General features: G+C 54.6%; 2 protein-coding genes across 2 annotated transcripts; one reads left to right on the top strand and one right to left on the bottom strand.

The window, feature by feature from the left end:
• Positions 1 to 2,811: 2,811 nt before the first annotated feature.
• Positions 2,812 to 10,262, top strand: LOC116464136 (methyltransferase-like protein 27). The gene is made up of 6 exons (XM_032147403.2): positions 2,812 to 2,849; positions 3,191 to 3,317; positions 4,145 to 4,273; positions 4,802 to 4,937; positions 5,223 to 5,315; positions 7,954 to 10,262. The coding sequence occupies exons 2-6, from the start codon at positions 3,195 to 3,197 to the stop codon at positions 8,232 to 8,234; spliced, it is 762 nt and encodes a 253-aa protein (XP_032003294.1). The 5' UTR covers positions 2,812 to 2,849; positions 3,191 to 3,194; the 3' UTR covers positions 8,235 to 10,262.
• An 899-nt stretch (positions 10,263 to 11,161) lies between these two features.
• LOC116464137 (claudin-4) lies at positions 11,162 to 11,791 on the bottom strand. The gene has a single exon (XM_032147404.3). The coding sequence runs from the start codon at positions 11,789 to 11,791 to the stop codon at positions 11,162 to 11,164; it is 630 nt and encodes a 209-aa protein (XP_032003295.1).
• Positions 11,792 to 19,746: the final 7,955 nt, after the last annotated feature.

Consider the following 19,746-nt stretch of genomic DNA (forward strand, 5'->3'; position numbering starts at 1 on the left):
AAAGACACAGAAAAGGCTTTGAGGCTCCAAAAACTTAAGACTTGAGGGGAGTAAAGGATTAGAGGAAAAAAAAAATAAAACTTGATGAGTCAGAGAAAGGCCTTCCAGCCCCAAGGCTAGAACAGGTTCCTGGGCCAGGGAGGAGAAAAACCGGAGAAGGCTTGTGCTTTGAGATATTTCAAGATGTTTCAGGCACATCTCATACTTTTCCTGCCCCAAGCATTTCAGTCATTTCATCAGCTGTTTCTCTAAGGAGCTCTGGTTCCTTTTAGTTGATAATGCTTTTTTTTTTTTTTTAAAGAGATGGGGTCTCGCTGTGTTGCCCAGGTTGGAATGCAGTGGTGCAATCTCTGCTCACCGCAACCTCCGCCTCCTGGGTTCAAGTGATTCTCCTGCCTCAGCCTCCCGAGTAGCTGGATTACAGGTGCGTGTGCTACCACTCCCAGCTAATTTTTGTACTTTTAGTAGAGACAGGGTTTTACCATGTTGGCCAGGCTGGTCTTGAACTCCTGACCTCAAGTGATCTGCCCGCGTCGGCCTCCCAAAGTGCTAGAATTACACGCATGAGCCACCGCATCTGGCAAGAATGCATTTTTAGAACCAGATCTGGATGCTCAGTGTGGTGATTACTACTGAAGCGTTAATTGTGTTTAGGTCATTTTAGCAGACAAAGCTAGGAAATTCACAAATACACACACATACATGTATGTCTATTTACATATCGTTCCATCTATTTATGTTGAAACCCATGAGTTTACTATCTCCCACTCTCCTCCAACGCTACAGGGTTCCTTCTACTCATCACCCTGTAAACCCAGAAAATCTGAGACAAGTCTCAGTTAATTTGGAGAGTTTATTTTGCCAAGATTGAAGATGCACGCCTGTGACACAGCCTCAGGAGGTCCTGACATCATGTGCCCAAGGTGGTCAGGGCACAGCTTGGTTTTATACATTTTAGGGAGACATGAGACATCAATCAATATATGTAAGAAGTACATTGGTTTCGTCTAGAAAGGTGGCGACAACTCGAAGCAGGCAGGAGGCTCCAGGTCACAGGAAGGTGAAAGACAAATGGTCGCATTCTTTGAGTTTCTGATAAGCCTTTCCCCTGTAATCTCAGCTACTCAGCAGGCTGAGGCAGGAGGTGGAGGTTGCAGTGAGCTGAGATCGAGCCACTGCACTCCAGTCTGGGTGACAGAGTGAGACCCTGTCTCATAAAAAAAGAATGCCTTCACCATCTGGGAATGCAGTCCAGTAGGTCTCAGTCTTATTTTACTCAGCCGCTATTCAAGATGGAGTTGCTCTGGTTCAAACATCTCTGAAGATTACCCACTCCTCTCCCCAGTCATGACCTCTACCCAAGGTCATGCAACCATCACTTCCCGCCTGGACAACTGCGACAGCCTGCCAAATTCTGCCTGCCCAAACCCTTGATTCCAACACAGGTCCTCTAGACCAGAGTTTCTGAACCTTCAGCTGCCTAGAAATCACCTGCAGAGTTTGTAGAAACACAGAAACTCTGGGCCCCAGTCCCAGCAATCTAATACTGATTCAGAAGGTTCCAGGTCAACTGAGAATTTTTACTTTTTTTTATTTATTTATTTTTTTTTTTTTTTGAGATGGAGTCTTGCTCTGTCACCCAGGCTGGAGTGCAGTGGCGCAATCTCTGCTCACTGCAATCTGTGCCTCCCAAGTTCAAGCTATTCTCCCGCCTCAGCCTCCTGAGTAGCTGGAATTACAGATGCCCACCACCACGCCCGGCTAATTTTTGTACTTTTAGTAGAGATGGGGTTTTGTCATGTTGGCCAGGCTGGTCTCAAACTCCTGACCTCAAGTGACCCACCCACCTCAGCCTCCCAAAGTGCTGGGATTACAGGTGTGAGCCACCGCACCCTGGCCTAATTTTTGCATTTCTAACAAGCTTCCCTAGGGCATCTCCTAGAGGAAACCAAGATGTTACGGAGGCTGACGCTGCATATCTTCAGGTCACACTTCCAGCCGCAAGACTCTCTCTGCTGTCCAATACAGTAGCCACTAGCCACATGTGGCTATTTAACTTATTAAAATAAAATTTGCCAAGTACGGTTTTTTAAAATAAAATTTGCCAGGAGGCAGAGGTGGGAGAATAGCTTGAGACTAGGAGTTTAAGACCAGCCCGGACAACATTTTTTGTCTCTACAAAAACCACGAAAATAAAAATAAATAAATAAATAAATTTTTTAAAAGCCGGGCAAGGTGGCATGCACCTGTAGTCCCAGCTACTCAGAAGGCTGAGGCAGGCGGATGGCTTGAGCTTGAGTTCAAGGCTGCAGTGAGCTATGGTCAAGCCACTGCACTCCAGCCTGGGCGACAGAGTGAGACCCTGTCTCATAAAACAAAATAAAACAAAATAAGTAAATACAAATACAAAGTAAAAATGAAAGCTAATCCTATGTCCCTCTCCTGCCCATAAGAATTCAGAGACTCCCCAGTGCCTGCAAACCTCATGCTTTTAGGAAGCATAAAGGACTTCGGGAGGCAGGAGGGCAGTTGGAGGGGCATGGTGGAGGTGCTGCTACCTGGCGGTGGAGGGGGAGGCCGGGGCCAGACCACGGAGAAGCCCCTACACACGCACAGCAGGAAAACATCTCAGCAGTCCCTGCTCTACCCAGGCTGAAGGAGGGCCACAAGCCTTGAGCTCATTGGCTGGCGGTAGGGGGGCGGACTGCCAGCGCCTTCCTTTGAGTGGCTATTTTCTCTTAGCGGAAAGCCAATCATTGCGGGCAGGCGGTGAGGGTGTGGCCAGGGCTCCGACACAGGCCCCGCCCCGAGTCCCATTGCCCACACGCACCAGGCGAGCTCGATTGGCTGTGAGTTCTGACTCTGGCCTCCTTCGAGGCCCTTTCGCTCCGGATGTCGCCCACCTCCGACCCTCTCCCAGTCGGAGGGCGGGAAAGAGGAAGACAGGTCCTTCCTCCAGCCGCGGGGCACCCCCTTCTCCCACCTTGCCCTTCCCCCAGCCCTGCAGCCCCAGAGTGTAAATATCCAAGCCCGCCCTCTCTGCGCTCAGTGTCCCCATCTGGGATAGGGGCCGGGATAGGCGTCGCGCTGGTGGCCTGGCAGCCTCCTTTGCAGGGGGAGGAGGGAAGGGGGAAAGGAGGGGATGGGCGATTGAGGTGGACCTCGAGACAGGGCAACCGTGTCCCCACAGGAGCATGGCCCAGGAGGAGGGAGGCAGCCTGCCCGAGGTGCAGGCGCGAGTCGGGACCACGCATGGCATCCCCGACCTGGCCCAAAAGCTCCATTTCTATGACCGCTGGGCTCTGGACTACGACCAGGTAAACTCATCTGGGGCCTTGTCTCCACTAGACCAGCCTCCATTTCTCTACCTGTAAAGTGGGGAATCAGCCTCGCACCCGGGGGCGGCTGTGAGAATGAAGTGAGGCCTGGCTAAGAACCCTACAGTCCTGCCCCTTCCAGAACCCGCCTCACAGCTCTGGATTGGCAGCCCCATCAGGGGCCATGACCTCCCGAGGAGGGGCTGCCTAGAGGAGGTGCTATTGAGAAGTCACTGTGGGGCCGGGCACGGTGGCTCACACGCCTGTAATCCTAAGCTCTTTGGGAGGCCGAGGTGGGCGGATCACCTGAGGTCAGGAGTTCGAGACCAGCCTGGCCAGCATGGTGAAACCCTGTCTCTACTAAAAATACAAAAATTAGCCAGGCCCACGTGGTGGCAGGCGCCTGGTAATCCCAGCTACTCGGGGGGCTGATGCAGGAGAATTGCTTGAATCTGGGACACAGAGGTTGCAGTGAGCCAAGATCTCATCACTGCACTCCAGCCTGAGTGACAGAGGGAGACTCTGTCTCAAAAAAAAAAAAAAAAAAAAAAAAAGTCATGTGGACTCAGCAGAGAGAGCCGCTTGGCCAGGAGAGAAGGTTCCTAGAGGGCTGAGTCCACCGTACAGTGGGCTGGAGGCTAACTCTCCAGTCCTGGCCCTTTAGCAATGGGAAGCACCTCATGCCTGGGTGTCCCCTCACAGTAGCCCCAGCCAGGCTTGATCCCCAGCACACACAGCTTAGCCTGGCAGACTCCGAGACCACCCCACAAGGGAGATCCCCCAAACACTGGGGCACTGGTGTTGTAGGCCCGGCACTCTTTCCCCAGGATGTGGCCGCCCTGCAGTACCGTGCGCCCCACCTCGCAGTGGACTGCCTCACACAAGCCCTTCCAGGCCTGCCCCACAGTGCCCTGATCCTGGACGTGGCCTGTGGCACAGGCCTAGTGGCTGCCGAGGTGAGGCTCTTCCGGATCCCCTGCCTACTCCTTAGCCCCGCACTTCCTCATCTCCTACTGCCCCTGGCTCCAGAACCCTGCCCCATGCCTCAGACTCACTGTTCCACATGCATGAGACAGGACCAGGCATGGTGTGGCTCGCACCTGTAATCCTAGCACTTTGGGAGGCCGAGGCAGGAGGACAGCTTGAGGCCAGGAGTTTGAGGTCAGCCTGGGCAACATAGCAAGATCCCTGTCTCTACAAACAAATTTAAAAATTAGGCAGGGTGGTGCATGCCTGTAGTCCCAGCTACATGGGAGGCTGAGGTGGGAGGATCACTTGAACCCAGAAGTTCAACGCTGCAGTGAGCTATGATCACGCCACTGCACTCCAATTTGGGCGACAGAGAGAGACCTTGTCTCAAAAATTTAAAAAAGTAAACGCATGGGCCACATTCAGTGCAGAGTCCACTGCCCTCCCAAGGTGCAGGGACCCAGCCGGGAAGTGGCAGGTGTGAACCATGACTGAGTCTCCCACCCCTACCCCAGCTGCGGGCTCGAGGCTTCCTCCAGCTGCACGGGGTGGATGGGAGCCCAGGGATGCTGGAACAGGCCCGGGCCCGCGGCCTCTATCAGCGCCTCAGCCTCTGCACCCTGGGCCAGGAGCCTCTGCCCAGCCCAGAAGGTACTTTGTCTCCCACCCCCACACCCCGAGGCCCACCCTCATGAAGCCCTTTCCTTTGCTGATCCTCCATCCCCCTCCCACACTAAGCCCCCAGTCCCTCACTCAACGCTGCACCCCACGATCTGACTGCAGCCCAGAACTGGGCCACACTTGTCCTCCAGGGGACCTGGGTCCTGCAGATGTGGGTAGTAGCCTCGTCCCACCCCTAGGGTGGTCTGAGGCCACACCATAGACAAAGTACCTTCCAAGCATCACACCGTGTCCCCACCCCCCCTTCATACACAGGGACCTTCGATGCGGTGCTGATAGTCGGTGCTCTCAGTGATGGCCAGGTGCCCTGCAATGCGATACCTGAGCTCCTACGTGTCACCAAGCCAGGTGAGGAGCAGCCCAGCCAACCACACCCAACCCCCATCACCATATACCTTCCCCTGTGCACAGTGCAGACACAGGCCCCAGAGCCCCTCAGGCTAAGCGAGGGGCAGCGTCCTGCCCAGCGTCACACACAACCTAGCCTAACATCCCAGCCACCAACAGCAGACCCAGGCAAACAGGCAGGGCAGACAGGTGGCCAGCTCGGCTCTTATCCATGGGCAACCAGGAGCAACTCCACGCTCCTCTGAAGCCTCCATTTCCCAGCCTGGGAGCCAGGTGGTATAAATGCTACAATCCCGTCCCCATAGGACTGCAGTGAGAATCAGGTGAAATCCTGTCTGTAAGGCTTTTGCTTTGGTCCTGGCCCACAGTGAGGGCGCAGTTCTGTTCCTTCCTCTCCCTGCTTCCTCACTCATTCATAGACTGCCTTTGGGGCGTCTCTTTCTCTTTCCTGGTCTCAGTCTTCTCATCTGGGATATGGGGCTGCTCAGGGGATATGAGAGCTGTGAGCACTGTTTGTAAACTCTGCACATCGAGCTGCCCAGGCAGGTGTGTTTCCCATCTCCTGCTGTGTTCTTGCTCGGTGCTTTTCTCTGCTCTGGGCAGAGGGCTCAGACCCTGCCCTCTGGGCCTTGATCTCTAACCCACTGGGACCCAGGAAGGGGCCAGAGAGCACAGGGCCTGGTCAGAGGTGGCCCCACGAGAGCCATGAGTGCTCATTGCTCCCAGAGTTTGTTTATTTATTTATTTAATTTGAGACAAAGTCTCGCACTGTTGCCAAGGCTGGAGTATAGTGGCACGATCTCAGCTCACTGCAACCTTCGCCTCCCAGGTTCAAGAGATTCTCCTGCCTCAGGCTCCAAAGTAGCTGGGATTACAGGAGCCCACCACCACGCCCAGCTAATTTTTGTATTTTTAATAGAGACGGGGTTTCATCATGTTGGCCAGGCTGGTCTCGAACTCCTGACCTCAAGTGATCCGCCCACCTTGGCCTCCCAAAGTGCTGGGATTACAGACATGAGCCACTGTGCCCGGCCCTGCTCCAAGAATGTAGAGAAGAGAGGCATTTCCGAGTCCAAGTGAGGAATCCACGTGGGGCGCACCCTAAGGCAGAAAGGAGAGGGGCTGAGCATGAGAACGAGGAGGCACTGGCTGGCTACAGGACAGGAAATCATAGAGGTAAAAATGCTTCCTCTCCCTCCCCTCTCTGCACCCCTTGCCAGGCCCAGCAGAGGCTGTGGCTAAGCCTGGGCAGGTCTGGGCAGGCATCCGGGGAGCCCTGAAGGCTGACAAATGCAGGGACACGGATGAGGTCAGCTGGAAAGGTTGAAGTTGGGCCCAAGAAGACAGGAACTTTCTACTGGGTGAAGCAGCCAGGATCGGACTTCCTAGCCCAACCTGTGCTTGCTAAGCCCTTCAGCCCCATCAGGCTGCCCATGGGTGACAGTCTCCCCTGCTCTGGAGCCTCTCCTCTCGCCGCGCTCCCTTCTACCAGCAATGCCCTGCTTCTCCTTACCCCCTCCTCCAGGAAACCTTCCCAGACCAGTCATTGGGGCTTCCCCATCTCTCCTTCTCAGTGCACCTGAGGCCACCCTGGGCACGCACACTATAGGTGCCTGGACCTGAGGTGACAAGCCCATTCAGCCAGCACTTACTGTAGGGCACTTCAAACACACATACCAGCCTTCCTGTGATGTTAGATAATCATCCTCTCTGTGCCAGCTGGGAAACTGAGGCCCAGAGAGGTGAAGGGATAGCCCAAGATCCAAAGCCCACGTGGGGGCTTTCTTCCTGTCCATTCAGACACAGTCACATCCTCCGGCAGAGGCATGGGTGAGTGGTGAGGAGGGCGTCTCCTCAATCCAGGAGAATTAAGTCAAGAATTCCCCACCAGGCACAGTAGCTCACCCCCATAATCCCAGCACTTTGGGAAGCCGAGGCAGGAGGATCCCTCGAGCCCAGGAGTTCAAGAGCAGCCTGGACAACATAGCAAGACACCATCTCTACAAAAAAAAAAAAAAAAATGTTTAATTAGCCAGGCGTGGTGGTGAGCACTTATGGTCCCAGCTACTCAGGAGGCTGAGGTGGGAGGATTGCTTGAGCCCATGAGTTGGAGGCTACAGTGAGCTATGATTGCGCTGCTGCACTCCAGCCTGGGAAATAGGGTGAGATCCTATCTCAAGAAAGAAAAAAAAAGGGGGGGGTGGGCAGGCACAGTGGCTCACGCCTGTAATCCCCAGCGGGCAGATTACCTGAGGTCAAGAGTTCGAGACCAGCCTGGCCAACATGGCAAAACCCCGTTTCTACTAAAAATACAAAATAGCCGGGTGTGGTGGCACGTGCCTGTAATCCCAGCCTCAAGGGAGGCTGAGACAGGAGAATCACTTGAACCCGGGAGGCGGAGGTTGAAGTGAGCCAAGAGCATGCCATTGCACTCCAGCCTGGGTGACAGAGCAAGACTTAGTCTCAAAAAAAAAAGAAAGAAAGAAAAAGGGATTCCCAATGTAAAAGACACAGAAAGACTGCCCTGGGAAGGAAGCTGGAAGAATTTCTTGCCTTGAAGGGACAACCATCCCCAGCAGAGATGGCCCAGGACTGTGGCTCCTGCCCCTCCCCCACCTCACCTACCCCTCTCCCCTAGGTGGGCTGGTGTGTCTGACCACCAGGACCAACTCTTCCAACCTTCAATACAAGGAGGCTCTGGAGGCCACCCTGGACAGGCTGGAGCAGGCTGGGGCGTGGGAGCGCCTGGTGGCCTGGCCTGTGGACCACTGGGAGCTGGCTACCTCTGAGCTGGAGGTGGTACCCGGCATCTCTGCCAAGGATGGCTTCATCTCCGGCATTGTCTACCTGTACCGAAAACGGAAGGTGACCCAGGTTGAGGAAGTGAGATCCAGCCCCCAGCCCCCAGCTGGCCCCTGACTCCATGTGGCCTTAGCTGGGCCCATCTCCTGGGCCTCCTCTGCCTCCCCTGTAAAATGGGACTTTCGAACCAACCCTGCCCCTCAAAAATGCCCTGCCTATTAAATGAGCTCCCAGAAGGGGCCAAAGGACTCATGGCTCCGCAGTTCTGTAGCCCCAGAAAAGAGTGGCCTGTGTTACTGTGGGTTCCAGAATCGAGACGTGGCAGGGTATGGTGGCTCACACCTGTAATCCCAACACTTTGGGAGGCCAAGGCAGGAGGATCACTTGAGACCACGAGTTCAAGACCAGCCTGAGCAACATAGTGAGACTCCCATCTTAAAGAAAAATTGTAAAAATTAGCACTTTGAGAGGCCGAGGCGGGAGGATCACTTGAGGTCAGGAGTTTGAGACCAGCCTGGCCAACATGGCAAAACCCTGTCTGTACTAAAAATATAAAAATTAGCTGGGCATGGTAGCACACGCCTGTAATCCCAGCTACTTGCGAGGCTGAGGCAGGAGAATTGCTTGAACCCAGGAGGCGGAGGTTGCAGTGAGCTGAGATGGCGCCACTGGGTGACAGAGCGAGACTGTCTCAAAAAACAAAATTGGAAAAATCAGCCAGGTGCTGTGGGTGCATGCCTGTAGTCCCAGCTATTTGGGAGGCTGAGACAGGAGAATCACTTGAACCCCTGCCGGGAGGCAGAGGTTGCAGTGAGCCTAGAGCACACCACTGCACTCCAGCCTGGGCAACAGAGCAAGACTCTGTCTCAAAAAAAAAAAAAAAAAAAGAAAGAAAAAAAGAAGCAAGATGTGATGGAGAAGACCCCTTCCTGGGGCCTCCCTGGATCACTCCTTCCAGGGTGCTGGGTCCACTCACCTCTAACTTACTGACAAGAAAATGAAGCCTGAGCAAGCTTGGAACATGCTTTGCACAACAGTGGCAGGGCAGAGACCCACGGCCAAGGCCAAGCCCAAGTGGTTGCTGAGGCCAAAGCGCTGTCCTGGACAGCTCCCCCACCCAAATTCGGAGTCCAAAATCCCAAGCTGTAGGTCTGGGCCTGGGCCACGCTTGGTTTGCTCATCGATCAAGGGATCAGAATGCCGAGCTCTGGGCGTGGCTTGAAGGCTGCCCTCCAGGTGAAAGGCATTTGGTGACCCTCAGCACCTCAGGGATGTGAACAGGGCTGATAATAATTTCTCCATCCAAGACAGTGGGAAGACTTCATGGGGGAGGAGGCTGGGAGCTGGGCTTTCAGGACAAGCAGGATCCAGAAGGGTGGAGAAGGGAAAAGGGACATTCCAGGCTGGAAGCAGGGACCGGCTGTGCAAAGGCTGGGAAGGGGGACCTGTAGCGTGACTCAGCAAAGAGGAACAGACCAGCCTGGCTGCCCAAATAAAGCTGGAACAACAGCGGGGTGGGGGTGGCAGGTGGCCCATACCTCGGAGCTGGGAGCCCACATGGGGACATCCCTCCTGGGGTCCCCAACCCTTCACTGGGGTCCCGGGCATACACTGTTTCCTGTATATGGTTTTACCCTCCAACCCACATACAATGGACAAGGTGATACCTTGGGGGCCCATTTAATTTCTTTTTTAAGGTGATACCTTGGAGGCCCGTTTCGATTTTTTTTTTTTTTTCGTTAAGAGATAAGGTCTCGCCCCGTCACCCAGCCTGGAGTGCAGTGGTGCGATCAAAGCTCACTGCAGCTTCAAACTCCTGGGCTCAAGCAATTCGCCTACCTCGACCTCCCCAAGTACAGGGATTACAGGCATGAGCCACCACGCCCAGCTAATTTTTTTAACTTTTTGTAGAGATGGCGCCACTATGTTCCCCAGGCTGGTCTCAAAGTCCTGCCTCAAGCGATCCTCCCACCTCGACCTTTTTAACGTGCTGGGATTACAGGCTCTCACTACTGCACCTGGCCGAGCTCCAATTTTTCACAATTCCCTGGATCTCGTTTTTTTTTGTTTTTTTAAAATGTTTATGTCCCGGCCAAAACAGTGGTCCTGCCCCTCACTGACCCCCCCGCCCAGGCCTCCTGCCCTGCCCCACCCACCTCCACAGCTGAAATCAGAGACAATAAAAGTTCCTCCTGTGCACAGGTCCCATTTATTGTAGAAAATAATAATAATTACAGTGATGAATAGATCTTCTTAAATTACAAAACAGAAACCACAAAGAAGGAAGAGGAAAAACCCCAGGACTTCCGAGGGTGAAGCCGTCCCCTCCTCCCTGCCACCCTCCCAGGCTGGTTAGTGTCCTTGGCAGGTGCAGAGGACTCAGAGGGGATCAGTCTCCAGGGGCCTTGGGCTGAAGTGGGTGAGGCAGAGAGTCCTGAGGCCACAGAGCTGGGCAGCCTGAGCCGCCTCTCTGGCCCCCTCCCCCACCACTGCCCAAACCTGTTTACATCGCCTTCACCCCTCCCCTCTAAACCCGTCCATCCACTCTGCACTTCCCAGGCAGGTGGGTGGGCAAGGCCTCAGCCATACTCCTGGGCGCGGGTTTCGGTGAGCAAGGCACAGTCCCAGAGGTGACATCAAGGCCTGCCCGGAACAGAGGAGATGCAGGCAGACGGAGTGGGGAAAATGTAAATGGGGACAGTGGCCAACACCAATGCAGGCAGATCCCAAAGTCAGGGTTGAGCCATCCTGGCCAGCAGAAGCCAGCTCCCCACTCCACCCCCACACCCTGTCACTTCCGTGCCTCCCCAATATCCAGAGGAAGGTGGACTCTGTTCTTGCTAGCAGGAGGCGGCCTTGGGAAGGTGTCCGAGTGGGCCAGAGAGGCTGAAGGCTGCTGCCTTCCTGCCTGGCTCAGTCTCTGCCCAGTCCCCAGTCCCCAGCAGCCAGTGGCCCATGGCAGGGCCCTCCTGGGGTCACAGCCTGCGCTGAGCTCAGTCCAGGGAAGAACAAAGCAGAGAGGAACAAAGTGGAGCCGTGGCACCCTACACGTAGTTGCTGGCAGCAGCAGAGCGGGCGGCAGAATACTTGGCGGAGTAAGGCTTGTCTGTGCGGGGTGGGCAGTTGCAGCAAAGCAGCCCCCCGCCAAGGAGCAGCAGGCCAGAGGCGGCCCAGCCGACGTAGAGCGAGGCACCCATCTCCCGCTTCTGCCCAGAGGCCACCAGCGGGTTGTAGAAGTCTTGGATGATGTTGTGGGCCGTCCAGGACACGGGCACTATCACCATAAGGCCGGCCAACAGGAACACCACGCCCGCCACGATCATAGTCTTGGCCTTGGCGCTCTCATCCTCCAGGCAGTTGGTACACTTGCCCCCAACCACGGACAGCAGCACGCCCAGAGCGGCCACGATGATGCTGATGATGACGAGGGCGCGGGCCGCCTGCAGGTCCTGCGGCAGCGCCAGCAGGGAGTCGTACACCTTGCACTGCATCTGGCCGGTGCTCTGCACCACGCAGTTCATCCACAGGCCCTCCCAGATGGTCTGCGAGGTGACAATGTTGCTGCCGATGAAGGCCGTCACGCGCCACATGGGCAGCGCGCAGCACAGCATGACGGCCAGCCAGCCTAGGACGGCCAGCGCGATGCCCATTACCTGTAGCCCCATGGAGGCCATTGCTCAGTGTCCGCGGGAGTTGAGGACCTGGAAGGCTGAGGGGATCCGGCTGTTGGGGCCGTAGGATTCCAAGCGCTGGGGACGGACTTAACGTTCGCAGAGAGTGCCTTTGCACCGTGAGTCAGGAGATAAAGCCAGTCCTGATGCGCAAGCCAGCAAGTGTGAGCAGACCAGTTCTTTCCGGACGACAGCTGCCAGGGCACACTCTCTCGGGACAGGTTGAGCAGTTATATGGCTCTGGGAGAGGGGCGGGGGCAGAGGGAGGGGTTTTCGTCACTGGGGCCTCCTCCTGACCAGTTTCTCTGGATTCCTGAGCCCAGGCCAACAAAGGCACTTTTGAGGCCCCAGCCCCGGGTCCCTGAGTCACTATCCAGTCTCAGAAGAAACTACTCTCTCCCCTTCCTCAAAGCCCATGCTGAGGTCACCCGGGAGACAGACACTGAATCACAGCCCAGGGACAGCTGGATGTTCACAGGGCAAGGCCAGGGGGCAGCCAGACCCAGCCAGGTTTGGGAGCCTGAAGACCAGGGTCCCCACAGGCCAATGCCCCCTCATTCCAGGCTTAGGTGGGAGGACAGGGTGGGGACCCTCAGGGAGAGAATTTGAGAATGAAGTCTTGGAAACGTCCAAGAGAAGCCCCACCTTGATTATTGTCATTTCTTGTCCTTATCAGTTTCATCACTGGCAGTTTCACTACTGTTGTGATTATGATCACTCATGCATCTGGCCTCACCAGCAGTCTTTGCGGCATTGGCCGGATAAAGTTACGTGTAGGGGAGTGAGGAGCCGGGAGGCCGGGACTCCTGGGTACATCACCCACTCTCACCCATCTTTATCACCCAGCTTCTCTGCTTGGCTAGAAGAGGGGCCTTGGACATGATGCACCTTCAGCCAAAAAGAGACAGAAGCCTGCCCCCTCTCCACCTCCATGGAAATTTAGGCTGGTGGGCTCTGTTCCTGCTTGGGTCCAGCCTGCTTGCCCAGAACTGGGTGGGGCCGGTCACCAACAGCAAACATGAACTAGATCCTGGAGACATCATCACCCCAGTAAATGGGTGTTTACCCTGTGGAGACATACAAAGCCTTCCAATAAAGCCAGGGTGGGTGCAAAGTCCCATGAGATTTCAAAGGGAAGGGGAATTCTTCCGGGGTGGAGGTGGTGGTGCTGAGGGAGCTTGACTGCAAAGGGGTGCTGTGTGGCACAACCCCAGGGGGCGCTGGATTCTTGGAGTATGCTACAGAAGGCATCGTGAACAGGTCCCCCAGAAAAGTTTTGCAAGGCAATGGGACAGGCTGAAGGAGGACATTCTGGTAGACCGTGGGCCAGGCTGGACAAATGCAGCTCGTTCTGGGATGACAGCGCTCAGGAGAGATGTGCAAGGCAGCAAGACTAGTGAAGGAGGACATTCAGGCAGAGAGAACAAGGGCAGAGGTAGCAAGGTGGGGACAGGCAGCTCGTTCTGGGAACAGCCAGGAATCCAGTTTGACCAGAGACTGGGCTGGGGAGGGAGGGGCCAAAGTAAAAGGGTCAGAAATTTCTGCCTGGAATGTCACCGAGCCCTGGGAGATAGAGGGAGGGTGGAGGGTCTAGGATCAGGAAGAGCTTGGTTCAGGGCAGATGACTGAGGGGACCTCTGGGAAGGGGTCACCGTGGGGGTGATTGAGAGTGTCTAGGGCTCATCCCAGCCACACCAAGGGAGCTCCTCCTCACCCGGCCATGTGGTCATTTTGCATCTCTCTTCCCAGCCATGCTGGGAGCTCTGCAGGGGCCAGGGCTCCGGTGTGTCCCTGAGCCGCCGCCACTGTCCAGCACTGGTGGCTGTGTGCCCAGTTCTGACCCAGAAGGTGCATAGTCCTTGAGCTTCCTGAGGGAAAGTCATCAAGGGTGCCATGGTTTGGGTTGAAGCAATCAGTGATTACCCATAGGAGGTATTTGAGATGGATCTGTTGACCGGCTAATGAAGCACAGGGCAGGCTGGGACAATCTAGCATGATCCACCTGTGTTACAGACGGGAAGTTGAGGCCTGGTATTGTGGTTAACTCTATACACATCTATCTCCCCTGCTAGCGTGGGGCCCCTAGAAGACAGGAACAATGCCTTCTGCAACCTCAGTGCCCAGCACCGGGCTTGATACATCACAGATGCTCAAGAAATGTGAGGAGTGGTTGCTGTGGCTCATACCTATAATCCCAGCACTTTGGGAGGCCAGGATGTGAGGATCGCTTAAGGCCAGGAGTTTGAGGCTGCAGTGAACTATAATCGCACCATTGCACTCCAGCCTTGGGCAACAGAGCAAGACCCTGTCTCAAAAGAAAAGAAAAAGAAATGTTTGGGCCGGGTGCAGTGGCTCACACCTGTAATCCCAGTACTTTGGGAGGCCAAGATGGGCGGATCACGAGGCCAGGAGTTAGGCCAACATGGTGAAACCCCATCTCTACTAAAAAATACAAAAATTAGCTGGGTGTGATGGCGCACACCTGTAATCACAGCTACTCAGGAGACTGAGGCAGGAGAATCGCTTTAACCTGGGAGATGGAGGTTGCGGTGAGCCGAGATCGCGCCATTTCACTCCAGCCTGGGTGATAGAGCGAGACTCCATCTAAAAAAAGAGACATGTTCGATGATGGAAAGAACTAAGCATTCTCCAGTTTCAAACCACACTCCTATGCCTTGACCCGCATCATAGGCATACACACCAAAGCAAACAGGGATGGTTTCTGCCCGGACCACGCCTCCCTGGGGCTTTCTTTACAAGGCTCCCTCCGCACACAAAGCCTATGGGCTGAATAACACCAGAGATAAGTAACATCATGATTGGCGATAAGTGCTTTCCTGGGGATGACCTCATCACAGCCTCCTGCCAGTCAGCAGGGCAGGGACTTTTATTGCCTTGGCTCAAAGGAGTACACTGAAGCCCAGAGAAGGCCAGGGGCTTGCCCAGGACGGGTGGGCACTCCAGCATGGGTGCCTCCTTCCCCAGGTGCCTCTTACCTGTGGTCCCAGCCAGGTAGCCTTTAACAAGCTTTCTGAGAAGACACGTGACTTGGCCAGATGGCCAGAACCTGCCCCACCCCCCACCTCCTGCCCCCCCGCCGGCCCCCGCCCCATCACTTCCTGCCGTTGCTTTCCTGGGACACAGCCAAGTGGCACTTGGAGAAGCAGGCATGGGGGAGGGGAGCATGCAAGCCCTACAACAGTCCACCTGTGGCCCTACAGAAGTGACTAAGAAGCTGTCCTTCCCTGCCAGGCACAGCCACGCATATCGGGAGCAGAGAGCAGGGAGGGGTTGGGGGTTGAGGAGAGGGCAGGTACAGAGGCTCCAGGCATAGAGCTCACGCAGGGCTAGGGGACCCAGGTGTGAAGGAGAGTCCAGAAGGATGTCCTTGGGGATCAGCCAGTAGCTCAGCACAAGTGGAGCTGGAGAGAGATTTATTGATGCTTTGTTGATGCCAAGAGACCGTTGGCTCAGTCCCACCCACCTGCTGAAGGAAAAACACCAGCAAAGGCAAGGTGCTTCTCTCCTTTCCGCTCCAGCTCCCACAGCCCTAAGGCAGAGGAAAACAAGGAAATTTACCTCTAGGCCTGCATCTGGCCCTCTTCCCAAAGCCTGAAGATCTTTTACAGGAACACCTTATAAGACATCTGCCATTCATCACCTTGGTTTGGGGGTCAGAGAGTACAGGGTTGGCACTCATTTATTTTCTTTTTCTTCTTTATAACATGCACTGTGTGATTTTGTGCTGACAGAATTGGATTACATGTGCTGGTTTTTTTGTTGTTTTGTTGTTTTTGTTGTTTGTTTTTTGTTTTGAGACGACACGATCTCTGCTCACTGCAGTCTCCACTTCCCGGGTTCAAGCAATTCTCATGACTTAACCTCCCGAGTAGCTGGGAGTATAGGCGCACACCATTACGCCCAGCTAATTTTTGTAGTTTTAGTAGAGACAGGGTTTCAGCATGTTGGCCAGGCTGGTCTCAAACTTCCAGCCTCAGATGATCTGCCCGCCTTGGCCTCCCAAAGTGCTGGGATTGCAGTCGTGAGCCACTGCGCCTGGCCACACGTGCTGGTTTCTACCAAGGAAAAAAACCACCAGATCGGCTCACCCATCTCTGCCCACCCCGTAAACCATCTTTCCAGCCCAGGAACCATCACTGAGCCACAGCTTCCTCCTTTGTAAAAATGAGGATGTTGCACCCCCTCCAGTATCAAAAACAAAAACAGACATGAAATGAGATGGGGATGTGAAAATGCTTCGTGAGCCAAAAAGCTCAGGACAGAAGCTGGGAAGCTGCGTATCCATAAGCCATCCTGCCAGCCCTGTGACCTTGAAGAAGCCAATTCCATCTCTGAGCCCCAACTTCCTCCTTTGTACAATGAGAACACTGGGGCCCACTCCCCAATCTGAGATACACGTGAAATGAGAGAAGGAAGTAAAAATGCTTCGTGAGCCAAAAAGTTTAATAACGAGAGGAGGGAGCAAAGTTCCGGATGCAAAGCAGCCGCTGCTCAGTTCGGATCCTCATCATATCAGGTGGGAGCTAGGACTTTTCAGACCCCTGTCCCCAGAGTTCCAGGGGCTTGGCCAAGTCCCTAGTTGTTTTGTTTTGTTTTTTCTTTTTTGAGACGGAATGTCGCTCTGTCACCCAGGCTATAGTGCAGTGGTGCAATCTCGGTTCACTGCAACCTCCGCCTCCCAGGTTCAAGCGATTCTCCTGCCTCAGCCTCCCGAGTAGCTGGAACTACAGGTGCTCGCCACTACGCCCAGCTAATTTTTGTAGTTTTAGTAGAGACAGGGTTTCAGTATGTTGGCCAGGCTGGAACCGAACTTCTAGCCTCAAGTGATCCACCCGCCTCGGCGTCCCAAAGTGCTGGGATTGCAGGCGTGAGCCACCGCGCCTGGCCCCAAGTCCCCAGTTGTAACACACACACATGCAGCTTGCCCTGAGCTCAGCTCCCTGGGAGTCCCTAGCAAAGGGGCAAAAACAAAGTCTCCCTTCTAACCCCAAGCTCCCACTGGCATCTGAGCCCTAGGGCCAGTGATGGACCACTGTCCTGCAGCCAAAAAGATCTCTGTGAGCTGAGCAGTCTAGCTCCCAGAGCCTGTACTCCATGTCTTCTGGGAACAGGAAGACTAAAGCCGGGGAAGCCAGTGTATATTAAATTGATTCCTAAGGCGGACACAGTGGCTCACACCTGTAATCCCAGCACTTTGGGAAGCTGAGGTGGAAGGATCACTTGAGCCAAGAGTTCTAGATCAGCCTGGCCAACATGGTGAAAACCCGTCTATACTAAAAATTAGCTGGGCATGGTGGCGTGTGCCTGTGGTCGGGAGCTGCTCGGGAGACTGAGGTGGGAGAATCGCTTGAACCCAAGAGGCAGAGGTTGCAGTGAGCTGAGATCACACCACTGCACTCCAGCCTGAGCGACAGACCAAGATCCTGTCACTTAAAAAATAAAAAACAGTAGGCCGGGTGTGGTGGCTCACACCTGTAATCCCAGCACTTTGGGAGGCCAAGGCGGGCAGATCACAAGGTCAGGAGATGGAGACCATCCTGGCTAACATGGTGAAACCCCGTCTCTACTAAAAATACAAAAAATTAGTCGGGTGTGGTGGTGGGCACCTGTAGTCCCAGCTACCTGGGAGGCTGAGGCAGGAGAACAGCGTGAACCTGGGAGGCGGAGCTTGCACTGAGCCGAGATCATGCCACTGCACTCCAGCCTGGGAGGCAGAGTGAGACTCCATCTCAAAAAATAAAAAATAAAAAATAGTAAAGGATAGATTTTTTTCTTTCTTTCTTTAGGCAACAAGATCCTATTTCTTTCTGAAGTCCTTGAGCTCAGATTGGAGTCCTGGCACCAGGCTGAACAGGAGAGTCCCTGGCCCTCAGCCTGACCGCCCACACCAGCAGACCATCCACCCCCTCAGCCTGGTGCTGGGTGATGGCAGGCCTGGCTGACCAGTCTGGCCAGACTGGCTGAGCGGGTGCTGCCCCCAGGTTGGGCGCCACCTGGGCCGTGGGTGGGGGCGGTGGCCATGTCTGGGGGTTCTTCTAAGGAAGGGAAGAAAGACCATGCTGATGCCTCCTGGCTGGAGTCCCAGGGTCCAGCACTTCTGGTGGCAGGGAGGGGGAAAGGAGCTGAGCAAAGGGAGGGGACTCGGTGAGAGAGCTTAGTTAGAGAGACTCGGAGGAGATGACTGTGTGAAGGGGACAGGACTTAGAGGACCGTTGTTAAATTACTTTCCCCCAAATCGGTGCCTCGATTTCGATTTATGCCTGTCAGTTTCAAAACGCCTGGCCAGGCATGGCGGCTCATGCCTGTAATCTCAGCACTTTGGGAGGCTGAGGCAGAAGGATCGCTTGAAGCCAGGAATTCAAGACCTACCTGGGCAACATAGTGAGACCCTTTTTCAAAAACAATTTTTTTTTTTTAAATTAGCCAGGCATGGTCACATACACTTGTAATCCCAGCTATTCGGGAGGCTGAGGCAGGAAGATCACTTAAACCCAGGAGTTGGAAGCTACAGCGAGCCATGATCATGCCACTGCACTCCCACCTGGGTGACAGAGCAAGACCTCATCTCTAATAAATAAATAATTAGCAAGCCCCGTATTTACCGTGACCTTCAGCATTCCCACCATCCTACCCAGCTGTCCAGCCCTTCACAGGCCACTCGCCCACTTCACAGGGAGGTCCATAAACCCTGCCTCCCACCCACCTCCCCCACTCCCTCCGGCTCCCACCACCTCACTTCAGGGCAGTCCTGTCTCTACTGGACTTTACTCCAATTTCCTAGAGGCGAGGGAGGGAGAGGACCTAAGGGCCGTGGAATTCCTGAAGACCCTCTAATCTGATGGAGGAGTCAATCCTCTCCAGCCCCACCCCTGCCTCTCCCCATCCAGGGCAGCCTCCTCCTGCCAGGCACCTCTGCCCTGGCCTCTCAGGAAGCAAGCCAGCCAGTAAACCATTTTTTGAGCACCTGCTTTGGGGCCAGGCACTAACCTAAGTGCCTTCGAATAACATTGAATAACAGGAAATCATTTTATCTCACTGCAAAACAGTGCAGGGGCATCATTGTCGTTCTCTTGTTTTTGTTTTTAAGACATGAAGTCTCGCTCTGTCACCCAGGCTGGAGTGCAGTGGCACAGTCGTAGCTCACTGAAGCCTCAAACTCCTGGGCTCAAGAAAACCTCCACCTTCAGCCTCTGGTGTAGCTGGGACTACAGGTGCGTACCACTACACCCAGCTAACTTTTTGTTTTTTTGTAGAGACAGGTTCTCCCAATGATGCCCAGGCTGGTCTCGAACTCCTGGCCTCAAGTGATCCTCCTGCCTCAGCCTTCCAAAGTGCTGGGATTGCAGGTGTGACCATGCCTAGCCCATTCCCATTTTAGAGATGAGGAAACTAAGGCTCTGCGAGCTGATGTGACATTCCAGGGCCACCAGAATAATGGCAAGACCGGTATCCACACCCTGCCCGATGTCTGATTCTGGGGCTCATCCTCTACCCCTACTCTCCTATTTATTACTCTTCATCTTTTTTTATTCCTTCATTCTTTCTGGAAGGACATGCTGAGCGCACTGGGCCAGGCCCAGGGCTGGCATGGAGCTCATCAGGGTGTAATCAGGCCAGCCTGAATTTAAATAAACAGCTCCCACTCAGGGAAAACAAGCTCTGTGTGAGCACTGGAGAGGGAAAAATCAACTCTACCTGGGGCACACCAGGCAGGCTTCCTGGAAGAGGTGGCAGGTGGAGAGGAAACCTGAAGGTTGAGTAAAAGCTTAGAGACCTATGAAGAGGAGAGTGCTCTCCCAAAATGAGAGTAGCAGGGATAAAAACGGGGGTGTGTGGGGGGAGGAAGTATCTGTGGAAAACTGAACTTGAGGAGTCGGAAGCCGGACAGGTGAGGGAGTAGGGCTGGAAAATAAGTTGGGAGCATCAGTGTGGGCCTC

This window comes from Hylobates moloch, unplaced genomic scaffold, assembly GCF_009828535.3.
Source record: "Hylobates moloch isolate HMO894 unplaced genomic scaffold, HMol_V3 SCAFFOLD_207, whole genome shotgun sequence".
NCBI lineage: Eukaryota > Metazoa > Chordata > Mammalia > Primates > Hylobatidae > Hylobates > Hylobates moloch.